General features: G+C 45.2%; 1 protein-coding gene across 1 annotated transcript; it reads right to left on the bottom strand.

Annotated features, from left to right (window-relative positions):
- Nucleotides 1-11,647: 11,647 nt before the first annotated feature.
- Nucleotides 11,648-16,777, bottom strand: irgq2 (immunity-related GTPase family, q2). The gene is made up of 2 exons (XM_079610690.1): nucleotides 16,688-16,777; nucleotides 11,648-15,344 (listed from the first exon to the last, which is right to left on the bottom strand). The coding sequence occupies exon 2, from the start codon at nucleotides 15,321-15,323 to the stop codon at nucleotides 14,184-14,186; it is 1,140 nt and encodes a 379-aa protein (XP_079466816.1). The 5' UTR covers nucleotides 15,324-15,344; nucleotides 16,688-16,777; the 3' UTR covers nucleotides 11,648-14,183.
- Nucleotides 16,778-17,194: the final 417 nt, after the last annotated feature.

Here is a 17,194-nt window from a genome sequence, read left to right as displayed (position 1 = left end):
ATACTTGGAACATCAGAAACTTTTCATTAGTCACATATTGACCTTTAGTTGATTTCTTTAGGTTTAGAATCTTCTGTTTTATAGACATCTATATTGCCCACTGTTTTACCTGACTAAAAAGTAATTCGCCTAAAAGTTACAGTATCTGGGGGTCATATTCATAAAATTAGTGGAGAATATTGGAAGCTTAATAATTTCCTGTTGAAATATGATGACTTGAAAGTTGAAATCCATTATAGAAAAACTCAAGATCCAAAATCATTGGATCTCTGCATTTAATACAATAAATTTTGGTAAAGAATGGAAACGTTTGAAATTTCAAAGAGTTTGTTGTTAGAACCTATGGTTCATTTTCAATTTCAATTTATTAATGGATAGCCCCTGAGATGCAACATCTAATTTTCAAGAGGGTCCAAATACACATAAACAATACAACAGAGAGAAAAAAATAAAAAAATGCTCAAAACAATTAGTTAACAATCAGCCATTAAAAAAAACAGGAGTAGACATAATAAAAATGAAAAGGAAATGACTAAATTTATAAAAAGAGGAACTTTAAGTCTTGTTAAGAAAGAAGTAAAAAAAAAAATTCTCAAGATAAATTCGAATAAGTTCTTAATGTTCCTAAGTGCAATTCTTAAAAAATTCTTAAGATAATCATACTTTTTTTTTCTTACAAATAAACTTTAAGGAGCATATAGCTACAACAAATGTATTACCGCCACATTTTAATTGTATCACTTTATTATACTTTTTTTTTTAAAGTAGCCAAATCACGATCATGTTTTTGAATGTAAAGCACGTGAGATGTAAGTTTAACGACATTAACCGTCAAAAGAGAATTTACTCACAAGAAAGCGTAAACCAATCAGCTAATTTGACATGTATGACAAGAAAAGAAACAAAAACTTGACTAGGCAAGAGCTGGAGGTTCTTGTTCAGGAAATTAGAGCAAGGAAGAAATTAATCCTTGGGAGACTGGATAACAATATCTCGATGCACGATAAGCGATGTGCATGAGAACGGGGAGGCCATTTCAGCTTTGGCCAACTCTGTTAGGGATGTGGATGGAGTGAAAAAGAAATGGGCAGACCTAAAGTCAGCAGTAAAAAAAAAAGGAGCAGAAAGATCAAGGGAGCAAACAGCCCTTGACAAGCTGAAAACAATTCGGCATGCACTGGATTGACAAATTCCCACAGTTTTACTTAAAACTGCTTGGAATGATCTGGAAGCAAACAATATTAGTGCAATCATTATCTGAAGTATCACGGGAAGGGGAGAGGTCCTTTTTGTTTATTATCTCCCAGAATGTGTGCCAGATACATTACTGAGTTTCTTGGCAGCCTATTAAGTCTAAGCAGTGCATGATCAGGAAGGGTGAGAGGATCTTCTCGATTTCTAAGAGGCCTTTGGCTTTCTGGCTCTCTCTCCCTATTGGCAACGCTCCCTATTGGTTTCCATCTGGAACACAAACATCTAATTAGCCAAGTATGCTAGTTTATATGTTAGTTTATATAAATACAATATTTAAGTAGTTACACAGTTTTATATTAATTTTATAATTTTGTAAGGTTTAATATTTGAAAAAAGCAATAATTTCATTCAAAAATCTTACTCTTTGGGGATCTACAACTAGCTGGCAGTTATAGTAACTTTAATAAGTTATTTAAAGCTGCAGTCCGTAACTTTTTTGGGTTAAAAATTTACCAAAATATATTTGAGGAAGTACATAACCAGCCAGTGTTTAAAACTGTCTGCTTGCCGTAGCTCGATTCTAAATGGTAAGCTTGTAATAATGTGTTTAATTCCAGTGGTACTGGTGGATTTCCGCGGGAAATTCGAGCATGTCTTTGCGTCTTTATGTCACATCTGTACAAATAAAGAAGGAGTCTCGGCTAGTAGACTATATTGCATTTGAGGATGTTGGAGGTGGAGATTTCTAGCCTTTTCTCACAGCACTTGATATAATTAAGCGTACTAAATTTGATGGCGGATCCGTTCAAACGACAATCACCAGTGACAACTAGAGATTCGCCCGTTGTAAAATGCAAAAGTGACTACAGAAAAAAAAGAGACTGCAACCGGGCCCATGCTGAACAGGTAAGATAAAAGCGATCGTTAGATTTAATCAGCGCAATTTACTGCAATGCTTTTTTCCCCTTAGTTGGTCAGAAAAAAAGTGGATGGACTGTAAAAAAATCCAACTCACAAAAAGTTCAACTAATAATTATATTTTAGTTAACTGGACAATTAAATTGGACAATTTGGATCTTCTCCTGTGTTTCCGGCTGTGGATCGTGACAGAAGGACTCCATCACAAATGTATAGATCCAGCAGTTCGGGATTCCGTAACCCTTCTCCTATGAATGGGGGAGGAAGGGGACCACAGAGAGGAGGTTCGCAGACCGTGGAGTAAGTGCCCCGGTTAAACATATTTCAGTGTTTTCCTTTATGGGCCCATCAAACTGAGGAAGCTCCGGTGGCAAAATCTCCAGTGACCACGTCCGTCAGAGATGGTGAGTCATTCGAGGCGACTCGTCTGGCCAAGTTCTCCGGAACTCGGGGAGGTTGCAGGGGAGGAGGTGGTCGGCAAATTCCACGACATCGTCCTCCGCCTTGCCATGTTCCTGATCCGGAGCCGCTGGTCTGGTCCAGCACAAGACCCTCGCCACTGGTTCCGCCCCGCACAAATCCATCACCGCGGGTCTCATCTAGCACAAAGCCCTCACCACTAGTCCCGTCCAGCACAAGATCCTTGCCGCTGGTTCCGCCCAGCACAAGATCCTCGCCGCTGGTTCCGCCCAGCACAAGGTCATCACCGCTGGTCTCGTCCAGCACAAGATCCTCGCCGCTGGTTCTGCCTAGCACGAGGTCTTCACAGCTGGTCCCGCCCAGTCCAAGGTCCTCGCCGCTGGTTCCGTCCAGCCCTGAGTTTGCACATCGCCATCGGAAACGGCAGAGGAGGGCGAGGACCACCAACCTCCTCAAGAACCCGGAGGCCATGCCCAAGCAGCCCACTGTCTTCCCGGAGGCCGTCCCTGAGTAGCCCACTGTCTTCCCGGAGGCCGTCCCTGAGTAGCCCGCTGTCGTTCCGGAGGCAGTGCCCGAGCAGCCCACTGTCGTCCCGGAGGCCGTGCCCGAGCAGTCCGCTGTCGTCCCGGAGGCAGTGCCCGAGCAGTCCGCTGTCGTCCCGGAGGCAGTGCCCGAGCAGTCCGCTGTCGTCCCGGAGGCAGTGCCCGAGCAGCCCACTGTCGTCCCGGAGGCCGTGCCCGAGCAGTCCGCTGTCGTCCCGGAGGCAGTGCCCGAGCAGCCCACTGTCGTCCCTGAGGTCGTCCTGGAGCAGCCCACCATCAGTCCTGCCACGGACAGGAGAGCTGTCTTTGGGTTTTACGCATTGGCGGTTCTGCACGCTTGGAGGAAGCACTTGAGTTCCGCCCAGCCGGAGACTGTTCTTGAACCTGTGTCTTCGGACAAGATGGCCGCCACAGAGACTGTTCACGTCTGCCGAGCCTGAGCTTCACGTCACGTCTGCCGAGCCTGAGCTTCACGTCACGTCTGCCGAGCCTGAGCCGGTGGTGTCTGTTCCAGTTCCTGAGCCGGTGGTGTCTGCTCCAGTTCCTGAGCCGGTGGTGTCTGTGCCTGTGCCATGGCCGCCCGAGGGGTTGTCTCCTCCTTGGCCGCCCGAGGGAAAGTCGTCTCCGCCCTGGCCGCCCGAGGGACTGTCGTCTCCGCCCTGGCCGCCCGAGGGACTGTCGTCTCCACCCTGGCCGCCCGAGGGACTGTCGTCTCCGCCCTGGCCGCCCGAGGGACTGTCGTCTCCGCCCTGGCCGACCGAGGGACTGTCGTCTCCGCCCTGGCCGCCCGAGGGACTGTCGTCTCCGCCCTGGCCGCCCGAGGGACTGTCGTCTCCGCCCTGGCCGCCCGATGGACTGTCGTCTCCGCCCTGGCCGCCCGATGGACTGTCGTCTCCGCCCTGGCCGCCCGATGGACTGTCGTCTCCGCCCTGGCCGCCCGATGGACTGTCGGACGGGACTACCACAACTTCCATAGCCAACACAGCCGTCTACCACCTGGGTCCGTTTTAGAAAATGGTTACACATTTTACATTCGAACATCATCCTAGCGGTGCCTCCAAATGTAGTCCCCCTGAAAAGGGGAACATAGATATATTAAAATACAGATACAAACACGTGTTGCGATTCCCTCGATCTCTGTATTATCTATGTGGGTAAAAGAACCATTCAATGTAGCACAAAAATACCATGAAATGAAAACTAGCATAACAATATTGCATTCCCATACATAAAGTGAGCCATTTTGTATTAGCCGACAAAACAAATAAAGAGATGAGCATCAATTGGCATAAAACACTAGGCTATATCCATCCTGATACACACAATAAACAAGACAGCTTGTATCTATGTGTGACACAATAACTGGTATAAAATAAAGCAAATGCAGAATAAATCATAGGCTATAAATCAGAATGAATGTAACACATTATACGCTGTACTCAGTGCATAATCTCATAACATTTCAGTTTTCACAAAAAAATTATAACACTACACGTCATCCATTTAATGAGGCAATAACATGCTGGCTTTAACTTGAACGTGGATTCAGCACGTGACCCATTAACACTGATGTACAAACTCACATTTGAATAAAACCATGTTAAGAGATAATAATATTACAGCCAACTCATCTTAACAGCGTAAAAACACTGTATTTTCATTATATGAACTGTTAAATACACATAGAAATAGATATTAACAATACAGTGCATTGAGATGTGCTGATGGTAGCATTGGAAACTATTCACGTATAACGTAGAACGTGAATTTCCGATGCTACCATCAGCACATGTGCACTGTGCAACTGAATCTCTTTTTCCACAATACGGGTATATAAAATTTATACGAACATCATACTCAAACTCAAATTAACATCAATATTAGTATGGGGCTTAGGCAAACCTGAAAAGGGCAACGTAGATATATTAAAATACAAACACGAACACTCGTTGCGTTTCCCTCGATCTCTTTATTATAAGTGGGGGAAGGGAACCAGTGTGCCTGTTATAACGTTCCGGGTTACTTGACTGTAACCCTGTTCCCTGAAAAAGCGGAACGAGATGCTGCGCTGCTTAGCGCATTGGGAACGTCTTTAAACGTGACCTGCTGTGAAAATAGTGTGTAAACACGTCGATGGAATCGACCGGAAGTAATATAGCCTCGGTCGGTGACGTCATCGGCGCGCGTCATCGGCGCGCGTCATCGGCGCGCGTCATTGGCGCGCACCCGCGACGCGAGGCTATAAATAGATGAGCCGCAGGTGGATCGTCAGGATATTTTGTCTGAAGAGCAGTCCTGGGACATCATCAGCACGGCAAAGCAGCGCAGCATCTCGTTCCGCTTTTTCAGGGAACAGGGTTACTGTCAAGTAACCCGGAACGTTCCCTTTCAAAAGCTACAATCGATGCTGCGCTGCTTAGCGCATTGGGAACGAGTATACCCACGCCGCCGTGCTTGGTGTCTGGACTCCTTACGGTTGTGTAGGTGTACTCACAAGAAACGCAGGAAAGCCCTAGACATTAGCTTGCGATGTCGACTCAAGGACGTGAGAGCCCGGAGTGGTATGAACATCCAAACTATAAAATCTTATGAATGTGTGTGGAGAGGACCAGCCTGCCGCATCACAAACAAACTGCAAGGGGGCACCTCTTGCCAAGGCAGCAGAGGAGGCGACCCCTCTGGTGGAGTGAGCCCTTAGACCCGTTGGCGAAGCTTGGCCGCGCGCCTCATAGGCAAGAGCAATAGCATCCCTGACCCAATATGACATGGTCTGTTTAGTGGCGGCAGCACCTCTGTTGCTGCCCCCATAACAAACGAATAGTTGCTCTGACTTACGCCACTGGCTAGTGCGGTGGACGTAGGCCTGAAGAGCACGGACTGGACACAGTCTGTGAGATCTCTCCTGCTCCGGCGTTATGAACGGTGGAGGGCAGAAGGCCTCTAGAGTGACCGGATGCACAGCCGAGAATGGTACCTTAGGCAGGTAATCAGGATGAGGATGCAAAATCACTTTCACCATTCCTGGGGCAAAGTCTAAGCAGGGTGGCGATATTGACAGAGCCTGCATGTCCCCGATTCTTTTTAGAGAGGTTATAGCCATAAGAAAAAACATCTTTAGGGTCAGAAGTTTATCAGACGCTGACTCTAGAGGTTCAAAGGGGGTCTCAACCAGACCCTCGAGGACTACTGCTAAGTCCCATGAAGGGATCTTGGTTCTGACGGAAGGCCTCAGTCTTCTGGCCCCACGAATGAAGCGAGTGAGCAGAGGATTTCTCCCGAGTGGGACCCCGTCAACCAAGGCGTGGCAAGCCGAAAGAGCGGCCACATAAACCTTGAGAGTGGCGGGGCATGTGCCTGTTGATAACTTTTCCTGCAGGAAATCCAGAACTGAAGCAATCTGGCAGTTGACCGGATCTGCATTATGTACAACACACCACCTTTCAAAAACACCCCATTTGTTGGCATAACTCTTTCTAGTGGAGGAGGCCCTAGCACTTAGAATGGTCTCAATAACGGCAGGCGAAAGCCCAGTGTCCCTCAGTTGGTACCCATCAGGGGCCAAACATGAAGGTTCCACAGGTCGGGCCTGGGATGGAATATCGTGCCTTCCGCCTGGGACAGAAGGTCCCTCCTCTCCGGAATCGCCCAAGGCGAGCCGTTGAGGAGAGATATTATCTCTGAGAACCATACTCTGTTCGGCCAACGCGGCGCTATCAGTAAGAGGCAAGACCCTTGCTGGCGAACTCTGGCTAGAACTCCTGGGAGCAGAGCCACTGGAGGAAACGCATAAAGGCGCATTTTGGGCCATGTGTGCGCCATCGCATCCAGACCCAGGAGGGCTGGGTGACTCAGAGAGAAGTAGAGGGGACATTGCGCTGTCTGATGGGAGGCGAAGAGGTCCACCTCCGCTTCGTAAAATCTGGTCCAGATCTGTTTTATTACTTCTGGGTGGAGTTTCCATTCCCCCATTGGTAATTTCTGCCTGGACAGTAAATCCGCTCCCACATTCAGATACCCCGGAATGTAAACTGCCCTGATTGACAGGAACTTTTCCTGGGCCCAGAGAAAAATCTGCCTCGCTATTCTGTTCAGATTGCGTGAGCGCAGACCTCCCTGGTGATTTATGTAAGAGACTGCCGCTGTGTTGTCCACCCGCACTAGGACATGACAGCCTCTCAGCTGAGGGAGAAAGTATTTCAGGGCCAGAAATACAGCCATCAACTCGAGGCAGTTGATGTGCCAATCGAACTGATGACCCTCCCATTCCCCTTGAGCTGGACGACCACTTAAGACCGCTCCCCAGCCCATCAGGGAGGCGTCTGTCGTTAGCAATTTGCGACGACAAGGCGCCCCTAAAGTGGGACCCAAGGCGAGGAACCGGGGTCTGAGCCACAGAGATAGTGTACGAAGCCCTCGGCGCGTCACTTTTATTTGCCTTTGAGGATTGGCCCTTGGATGAAATCCCCTGGCTTTTAGCCACAACTGAAACGGTCTCATGTGCAACAGCCCCAAAGGAATCACCGTGGATGCTGAGGCCATGAAACCTAACATTCTTTGGTACTGACGAACAGTACGATCTTGGCCTAACCTGACTTTGCCCATGGTTAGCCGAATGGTCTCGATTCGAGCGGGAGACAATTGTGCCCGCATCGTGATCGAATCCCAAACGACTCCGAGATAAGTCGTTCTCTGGGCAGGAGAAAGAACACTTTTCTTGGTGTTGATTTTCAACCCTAGAGAAACTAGATGAGCTAACACAATGTCTCTGTGTTGAAGCGCCATCCTTTGCGAATGTGCTAGTATTAGCCAATCGTCTATGTAATTCAAAATGCGAATGCCCTGGAGTCTTAGTGGAGCCAGAGCTGCATCCATGCATTTGGTGTACGTGCGGGGTGACAAGGCTAGGCCGAATGGAAGAACCCGAAATTGGTAAGCCTCGCCCCCGAAAGCGAACCTCAGGAACTTCCTGTGTTGTGGCAATATTTGTATGTGAAAATATGCGTCCTTCAGATCGATCGTGACGAACCAATCGCGATGTTGTATTTGCGACACGACCGTCTTGACGGTTAAAATCTTGAACTTGAGCGCTTTGACTGTACGGTTTAAGCCTCGAAGATCTAAGATTGGACGCAACCCCCCGTCCTTTTTGGGGACCAGGAAGTATCTGCTGTAATAGCCCGACTCCCTCTCTGGCAGAGGAACTTGTTCTATGGCCTCTTTGCTCAGAAGAGTTTGTAGCTCTTGTGACAGTACATGCATCAGCTCCGGTCTTACGGAAGTGGAGACCACGCCGTTGAAACGCGGAGGATGATGAATAAATTGGATTCTGTATCCTATCTGTACTGTGCTTAGTACCCAAGCAGAAATGCCTGGCAGAAGTTCCCACGCTGCCAGACTCTCTGATAGTGGTATCAGCTTTAACACTTCCTTTTGATGGAATGTTAGATGTTCCGCGTCCTGGATGAAAGCAGGAAGTAACGGAACATCTAACATTTCGCTGGAAACCGCTGCCCCCCGAGGCACCAGAGGTGGCGGGGATGGAGAGGTTTCGTGGGGGTAATGAGGAGAGGCGGTTAGATATAATACGCGCCCCGTCCCGCGGGGGGCTACCCCCACCAGACTGGGCGCCAGACCATCAGGACTTCTTCTTTCTGTTGATGATAGTCCTGAGGTCTGGCTTGGGAGGTTGCTGAGCCTGACGAGCCTGTCTCCAATTCTTGTTGGGGGAGCTCGGCTCGCCACGCTCTGCTTTTTCACCTCCCTAGGTCTTGAAGGGCCGGGGAGAGGTTGGGTGGCCGATGGCCCCTCCCCTTGAGTGCGGCGAGGAAGGAACTGAACAAACGCCTCCTCATGTTTCTTAACCTCCCTGAACCTGGTGACTACTGTGTTGACCGAGTCGCCAAACAGGCCAGAGGGAGAAACCGGGGAGTCAAGAAGAAAGACACGGTCCTTGTCTTTTATCCCCGTGAGGTTGAGCCACAGATGCCTCTCCGTGCTAACCAAAGCAGACATAGAACGGCCGATGGCACGGGCCGTTTGCTTAGTGGCACGGAGAGACAGGTCTGTGGCTCGGCGCAGTTCAGAAAACGCTTCCTCGTCTATCGTAGTACCCGCACTCAGGTCCTTCAAGAGGTCAGCCTGGTACGCCTGTAACACAGCCATTGTGTGCAGCGCAGCACCAGCCTGACCTGCAGCTTGGTAAGCTTTACCCACGAGCGAAGATGTTACTCTACACGGCTTCGAGGGGAGGGTAGGTTTTTTAAGTGAAGATGCAGACCCAGGCGAGAGATAGCTCGCGAGCGTCTCTTCAACCTGGGGCATCTCCGCATACCCTCGCGCCTTCGCACCCACGATAGTCGAAAAAGTCGACGTCGAGGGCACGAAGACACGAGAGGTATATGGTTTTCTCCATGATTTAGATAGTTCATCATGGAGGTCCTCGAAGAAGGGGAGAGACTGATGTTGAGGTCCCTCCCCCCTGCCACCGGACAAAAACCTATCCTCAAGCTTACTGCGTTTGGGGGTCTCTTGTTCGCGAGGCCAGTCAAGCTGCAACCTGGCCACCGCGCGAGTAACCACCTCGAGTAGTTCCTCGACAGATTTATCGTCGCGCGAGGAACGCTCAGAGGTTGGCTGCTCGAAGTCCGTAGACCCAAGAGATTCATTATCGTCCCCTGCGTGAGCCGAAGAAGCACCGGGGTGCGCTTCGGGATCACGCGAGGGAACGTGTGGATCTGGTGAACAAGCAAGCGAAAAGGACGGACCCGTCTCTTGCTCGTCAGCCAAATCCATTCGGGAGCCCCACGATGATAATGCGGGTGCGGACTGAAAGTAGCCAAGACGAGCACGAAGCATTTTAACTGTGAACAGTTCACAATGCTCGCACTCTCCTGACTCCAATGCAGCGGCCGCATGCTCCTCCCCCAAACACATAAAGCAGTAAGCGTGTGTATCCAGTTCTGACATAGGACGAGAACATGGAGGGACACAACGCTTAGCTTGCTGACTCATTTCTCTTTTTACTTTTTGAAACTCTTTTTAGATTGTTTAAGAGATGAGAAAGAGAGAAAATCTGCACACTGTCAGGTAAAAAGCTAAATAACTCCTAACAAGATCTGTAGCAGAGAGAGAAAATAGATGCTTGCACACCAACACAGAGAGGTCTCTGAAGAAAAAAGACCTGACGATGCACCTGCGGCTCATCTATTTATAGCCTCGCGTCGCGGGTGCGCGCCAATGACGCGCGCCGATGACGTCACCGACCGAGGCTATATTACTTCCGGTCGATTCCATCGACGTGTTTACACACTATTTTCACAGCAGGTCACGTTTAAAGACGTTCCCAATGCGCTAAGCAGCGCAGCATCGATTGTAGCTTTTGAAAGGGAACTCTCTATACTCGTCCCACCCCCTGCTGGAGTCTTTCGGTATTGCACCATAACAGACTACAGGAAACAATGAAATGATAATAATAATATTCTCTTCTTATTAGTTATAACTTATTGGCTACCCGTTACATGGACATCCATAAAAATTAATTTGCAGGGCACCTGGAGGATCCGCTGCGCACGTGTAAACATAAAGCTGCTTGGTTTATATTTTAATGTATATAATTGCTGTCATAATAACGGCCCATTACAAGTGTTTACTATTCTTCTCTTTGTCTTTTTGAGCTTTGATGAAATATTGTTCTTGTAAATACTTTCTAACATTTCAGTATTAGGCCTAGCCTACTGTCCGAATTTTTTAAACCCAAATGAACCAAAAGAAACAATGAGGTTCAACCAGTCTCTCCTCCTCTCCACTCCGACTTCAACAAACAGGAACTGGACAAATACTCTGATTCATTCTGAACTTCTGACCTGTAATGCTCCTGAATCATAATCATACACTGTTCACTCATTGGCCAGAGGAGAACTGGCCCCCGACTGAGCCTGGGTTCTCCCAAGGTTTTTTTCTCCCTTCTGTCAACTGATGGAGTTTTGGTTCCTTGCCGCTGTTGCCTTACCTTCTGGCTTGCTTAGTTGGGGACATTTAATATTCAACAATATTATAGATCTGCCTTAAAGGTGGACGATGATGAAATTGTTTTTTGTATTATTTTCATGTTATCACTGTGAAGCTGCTTTGATACTATCTGTATTGTAAAAAGCGCTATATAAATAAAGGTGACTTGACTTGACTTGACTTGAGGTTCATTCTCGAGTTACGCAGCACGTTTGAGCTTCAGCAAGAACCACTGAGGTTTATTCTTGTGTGACGCAGAACGTTGGTGGGGGGAAAATCGTCACACTGGTGAAAAAAAAAATCTGGCGCTTGCGATTGATCACACACAGTGTGCTTCATAGGGATCTACTGTTTCAATTCAAGAAACAGTATACATTCATGTCACAACATGTCATCGTATACAGTATACATTCGTTGTGCTTAATCCTGCTCAGTGAGAAGTCTTAATGAACTTTTGGAAGCGCCAAAGTGGTAGTTGCGTATAGCTGACAATGGAGGGGACAGAAATCTCTCATTTGTGACAATATCTTCATTAGTGTTACGAAGATTAATAAAAGTCTTGGTTTGGAACGACATGAGGGTGAGGTTTATTTTTGAGTATTTCATTTAGTCTGAGGTTTGTACAATTGAGTATACTGAATTTTAGAAAGGTATAAATTAAAAGGAACTCATTCAATTCAGAAACACTTTCTTAACAATGACACTTTCAGTTGTTTTGTTATGGTGTTTGTTCTTGCTCACATGGAGATTTGTCTCCACTTAGGAGAACATGTTGATACTGTAGTTTGTTCAATTGAAATTATACATTGATATAGTATTGTTATGATAAGACTCTGAAACTGACTAATTCTTGCTATTTGCAAAACAACATTAATTATTGTCATTGGGTATGTAAAGCTTCCTGTATCAGTGTTTAGTTTGTGGCTGTGACTAAAGAGAAAAACATGTGTTGTGGCCTGTTGCATTTCCTCATGTATACTTACTGTAATTCAAATGGCTTCGATGTTGCACAACGAATTGAACTTTTGACTGTTTTGTAAAACCGAATGACCACAGCTGTGGAGTATGAAAAGGAAATGAAATCTGGTTTCATGTGTTCAACAAAGGGCAATGTAAGAAAACAGAACTGATCTTTAATGACATTTTTTTACATGTACCATTTCTCTAAAACATGCTAATGGTAAATCAAGTCTTGATCTGAGTTTTTATGCACACAGGGATGCAAACTTCTCAACTTTAAAAAAATAAAAAATGTGTAGTGTGATCTGTGTAGATCTGATAAGATTATACCTACTTTTCACAGTCCAATAGTATTATTACCATAATAATATATTTCCTTTTTTGTTTGTTTTTTGTTTTTAATTTCATAAAATACAAATATTTTATTATTAAACAGTTTTATTAAACATTTTACAGTATCATAACTATAAAAAATGTACTGCATTGAAATTGTAATGCATATTAATCAACAAAATAATACAAATTATATTGTTATTGACCTTAGTCAGGTTAGATGCCATATTGAATTTAAAGCAGACAAGGCTGTGAGGGATAGTTTTACAGACATTATAATGGCATGCACTGGTCTTACATCATATCATTTTCACAACGTCAAAAACTGTTTTAAGGAGTTTTGTCTTCTAAAAAGTTGTTGTTGTTGTTGTTTTTTCCGGAAAGATGTTTCGTCATCTGAGCAGTTGGTATGTTGTTAAAAAACAGTACAATCCATTAAACACACTATACTTCTGTCCGTCACAGCCTATATCCCTAAATATCTGCTTGACTCGGAGAACCAGAGCTCCTTCACAGCTCGGGCCTCCACCCTCACCCGCGAACCAGCCGAACTCCGGGGGTCCCACACTTAAGCCCGGGTACTATTTACCTTAAAGCAGGGGTTTTCAAAGTCTAAGACAGTGGGCCTCCCTTTTGACACAACTTACCCAATAGCAATGTCAGACTCTTAACTCCTCACTTTTATCATTGTTTGTGTTAACATAAAAAGTGCTGAAAAGTGCAGTTAGGCCTCGTTTACACTGTCTATCAGTGAAATGAGACCCAATTCCGATTTGCGACTGGCAAAAACCGGCAGATCGGATTTTATGAGGCGGTTAAATGACGAGAGCAACCCCGACGCGCATCTGTAAAGGGACGGATGGTCCGCCGAAACATCGTCGGAGAGGAATGTGGACAAACGTTAACGCATATCAACATATCAAAGGTTGGCTTGCTCATCCTAAAATTTCAGACTCACTGCTCCTCGTTAAAGCCAACATTTAAACACAATATGCTCCCGCCAGTCCTGAGATCTCTCTCGCACACAATAACTGAAGCACATGCGCAGGCTGCAATGATGCCACTTCCACCTCAAAATCATGGTGATATTTGGCAAACTTTGCATATGGTGGAGTTAGCATCAAGCATATTTCGCGTTCGTCCATCTGTGCAAGAGAATTTAACCCTTTAAGCATGCACGATGTTTCAGATGGCAAGTGTAACATGAATCGGATATAATTGAAAGAATGTGTTCGGACGGTCAAAAAATCTGATAAAGGTAACAAATCAGAATTGGGCATCAAGTCCTGCAGTGTAAACCTCATTTAAGAATAATAACAATTTGACTTTTTACATTTATTAATTTAAACTAATGAATTATTAGGCTATAATTTTTACCACTCGCCGCCACTCCCCCACACTTTGAAAACCCCTGCCTTAAAGCGATGGTTCGGAGTAATTTCAACTTAGGGTCCTTTGCACCATGACCTCGAGCCAAACACCCCCCAGAAGTTTTTTTCCCTTGGTCGAACATTAAATATTACGTTAGAGCTTATTTAGAGAAATCAGCGGAATGACTTAGTGCAGGCGTTAATGGATCCAAGGTTGTATCTCGTAAATTACCCCACTAATAATGCCTGGAATGGTACCAAACTTCTACAGTAGTATAAATAGGTTCTGTACTCATAAAATGAGGCATTGGAAAGTTTGTAAGTACATCAGGAGTTTATTTAAATAACACTTGCCTGATGGCTTATACTACCGCTAACCTGGACGTCGAGGTCACTTCCGTGATTTGGGAAAAGCCCGTGATTTTGTGTATTGCTCAATCTACTGTCCCTCTCCTGTTACCATAGTAACCACCTTCTCAGCATCAGCACCCATATCATCAATAGCAGTATTGAGCGCCTGTAGCATAACGGTGAAAGATCTGCTGACGGATCTGGCGTGTCTCGGCATGGCTAGCTCCACAAGTCTGGTGGTTGCAGTGCTGGTGTCTTTCTCGGCCTCCGCGAGCCGTCTTTTAACTTCACTCTTGCTGACCTCCACAGAGAGAGCGCAGGTCCGCAAAGCCTTCAGCCTGGCTAGGTCGAGACCCCGCTGCCTCGCCAGTCGCTGCAGAGACTCGTCGTCCAGGCAAAGTGAGATCTGAGCCTTCGTCAAAATCCGTACGCCCACCGTAGCGTCCACCATGGAGGCCACCAGGGGTACGGGAATGGCAGAAACGCCACCGGATAATGAGGCAGCAGCCCACACCAGTGCCTTGAAGGCATCTTTCTTCTGAGTGACCAAGGATTTGGAAAATATTGGAAGTGCCAGAAGAAGAGCATGCGCCCTGATCTCTGGGAGGTCACCTCGCATGACCTCTAAAAACGTTAGAAAGTCCAACTTCTCCAAAGCGGAAGGTTGTACCAGGAACACCTTGGGGAGAGGAACACCTTCTGCCTTGAGCACTTCTAAGCTTTTTGCTTTCTTCACCTCCAGTGTTTTCTCTGTATCCTTCACCGACGCTAATAAGACAAAGTAAACTGCCTCTTTCTGCAGCGACCTTACTTCCCTCCACACCACCACACTGTTAACACTAGGACTCTCTGTGAATGTGATAATGATGGCGTTGTACCGCATAGCTTTGAAACGCTCTATATAATCCTCGGCCTGAAAAGTGGGATCACTAGAGATGGGTGGCAGATCGAAGAGGCGATAGTCAGGATGTTTGGGGTTCGGGAATACGGTTAGTTCCTCTGGGGCAGCGGATGATGGAGAGCGGGCTGAGCCTTCGTCGTCTTGGCTCAGCCCTCGAAGTGAGTTGATAAAAGTGGCTTTTTCTGCGTTTCTCTCCCCAGCGATTGCAATGTTGATTCTGCTGATCAGCATGTCCTCCATGGCATCTCTTATATCCGATATGTTGTTCTTCTCAATGGACTCCTTTAGCGTTTCCAGCAGGTTCAGACTCCTCAACACATCAGCCATGTCTGTAAAATGACAACTAAACTACAAATACAGAAGACACTTCATGTATAGTGTTCAACTGCAGTGTAAGAGTTATGTGCTGGATGTAATCAGATACAATTCAGGTTTTTTTTAAAGAAATGAAAGGGATCACCTAAAAATTTTAATTAGACAATTATTTACTCACCCTGAAGCCATCCTAGGTGTGATATTCTTCTTTCAGACGAATACAATCGGAGTTATATACAAAAATGTTCTGGCTCTTCCAAGCTTGATAATGGGAGTGAATGTCTGTTTGACGTCAGTTAAAGCGCATCTATTCATGATAAAAGTGCTCGACATGGATATGCGGGGGTTAATTAAGGCCTTGAAGTGAAGCGATGCGTTCTTATAAGAAAAATATCCATATTTAAAACTTAATCGTCTAAAATACTGTAACTAGCTTCCGGCAGACGGGTACACATCGATTTACGCAAAAAGAACTTACGCCAAAACTTGAACTTGACGCACAATATAATGACGAACGCAGTTGCCCTGTTTGTTTGAACTGCGAGAGGCGTCAATTGCATGCCTTACGTTGTGCGTCAAGTTTAAGTGTTACTCTTTTGGCGTAAATTCTACGGCCGTCTGCCCGAAGTTCGTTTTTTTTAGTCGATAAAGTTTTAAATATGGATATTTTTCTTACATGAACGCATCGCTTCACTTCAGAAGGCCTTAATTAACCACCGCAGATTCGTGTCGAGCACTTTTATCATGAATAGATGTGCTTTAACTGACGTCAAACAGACATTCACTCCCATTATCAAGCTTGGAATGGCTTCAGGGTGAGTAAATCATGGGCTAATTTAAATTTTTGGGTGAACTATACCTTTAATACTTGTATTCAGGGAGACATTCGATTAATAAAAAGTGATAGTCCATGACACTGAAGACTGGACTAATGATGGTGAAAATTCTGCTTTGCCACTACAGTCATAAATTACATTTTAATATATTAAACCGGTTATTTTAAAATTCACAATATTAATGTTTTTATTGTACTTTGATCAAGTTATAATATTTAAAAAATGTATTTATATATTCAAATATAAACTATAATTAACTATTTTATATTTTAGTATTTTAGTTAAGGCATTCTAAACATTGCAAATTAAGAAGGCAAATGCAATCCCAGAGCATAAAATGCCATTTTGAAGTTCAAAACCTGCATGACAAACGTAAAGTACTAGAAGAAAGATAAACCCTTAGATAAAAAGTTACTTACTAACATGTTACTTTCCATAAAGTACAATGTACTGTAATTAGTGAATGTAATTAGGAGCAATGCAATTTTGAGAATAAAATAACCACTTTAAGTGGATTTCCGTTTCCATCCAAACACGTACCTTATTTCAGATAATTCAGGATGACAGCGAGTGTCGTGGACCACAGAAAATATCAAACCACACCAAGATGAATGAGACACTGACACTCTCACGGGCTATTTAAGGATTCTCAGTAGTGTGTGGAACATTCTAATCCTGTTATCTAAGGCCTAATCCTGCTCTCTCTCTCTCTCACACACACACACACACACACACACACACACACACACACACACGTCATCACAGAGGAGCAACCAGCACGTCAAGTGATTTACAATTCTTGAGGAATCAGCAAATTTCACCCATCTGATATTTGTATGATGCCTATGTAAGGAAAACAATGGTCATGATCCACTTGAGCATAGTTTGCATGCACTGTATATAAAAAGCTATTTATTTTGATCAAACATACAGGCCTTACAACGTTGGTCAAATATAAGGAATTTTTATTTAAATTATTGTCCCATGTTAGACCAACAATATTCCAGCAGACAGAGTAGTTAAATTCCCATTGAACAATGTTGTTAA

The sequence above is a fragment of the Phoxinus phoxinus genome (assembly GCF_949152265.1).
Source record: "Phoxinus phoxinus genome assembly, chromosome: 4".
In the NCBI taxonomy this organism is placed as follows: Eukaryota; Metazoa; Chordata; class Actinopteri; order Cypriniformes; family Leuciscidae; genus Phoxinus; species Phoxinus phoxinus.
The sequence above is the reverse complement of the archived record's forward strand: the minus strand, read 5'-3'. Positions and strand labels throughout refer to the sequence as shown.

Excerpts from the sequence above, each read along its gene's own strand:
- irgq2 (XM_079610690.1), bottom strand. The coding sequence starts at position 15,323 with ATGGCTGATGTGTTGAGGAGTCTGAACCTGCTGGAAACGCTAAAGGAG.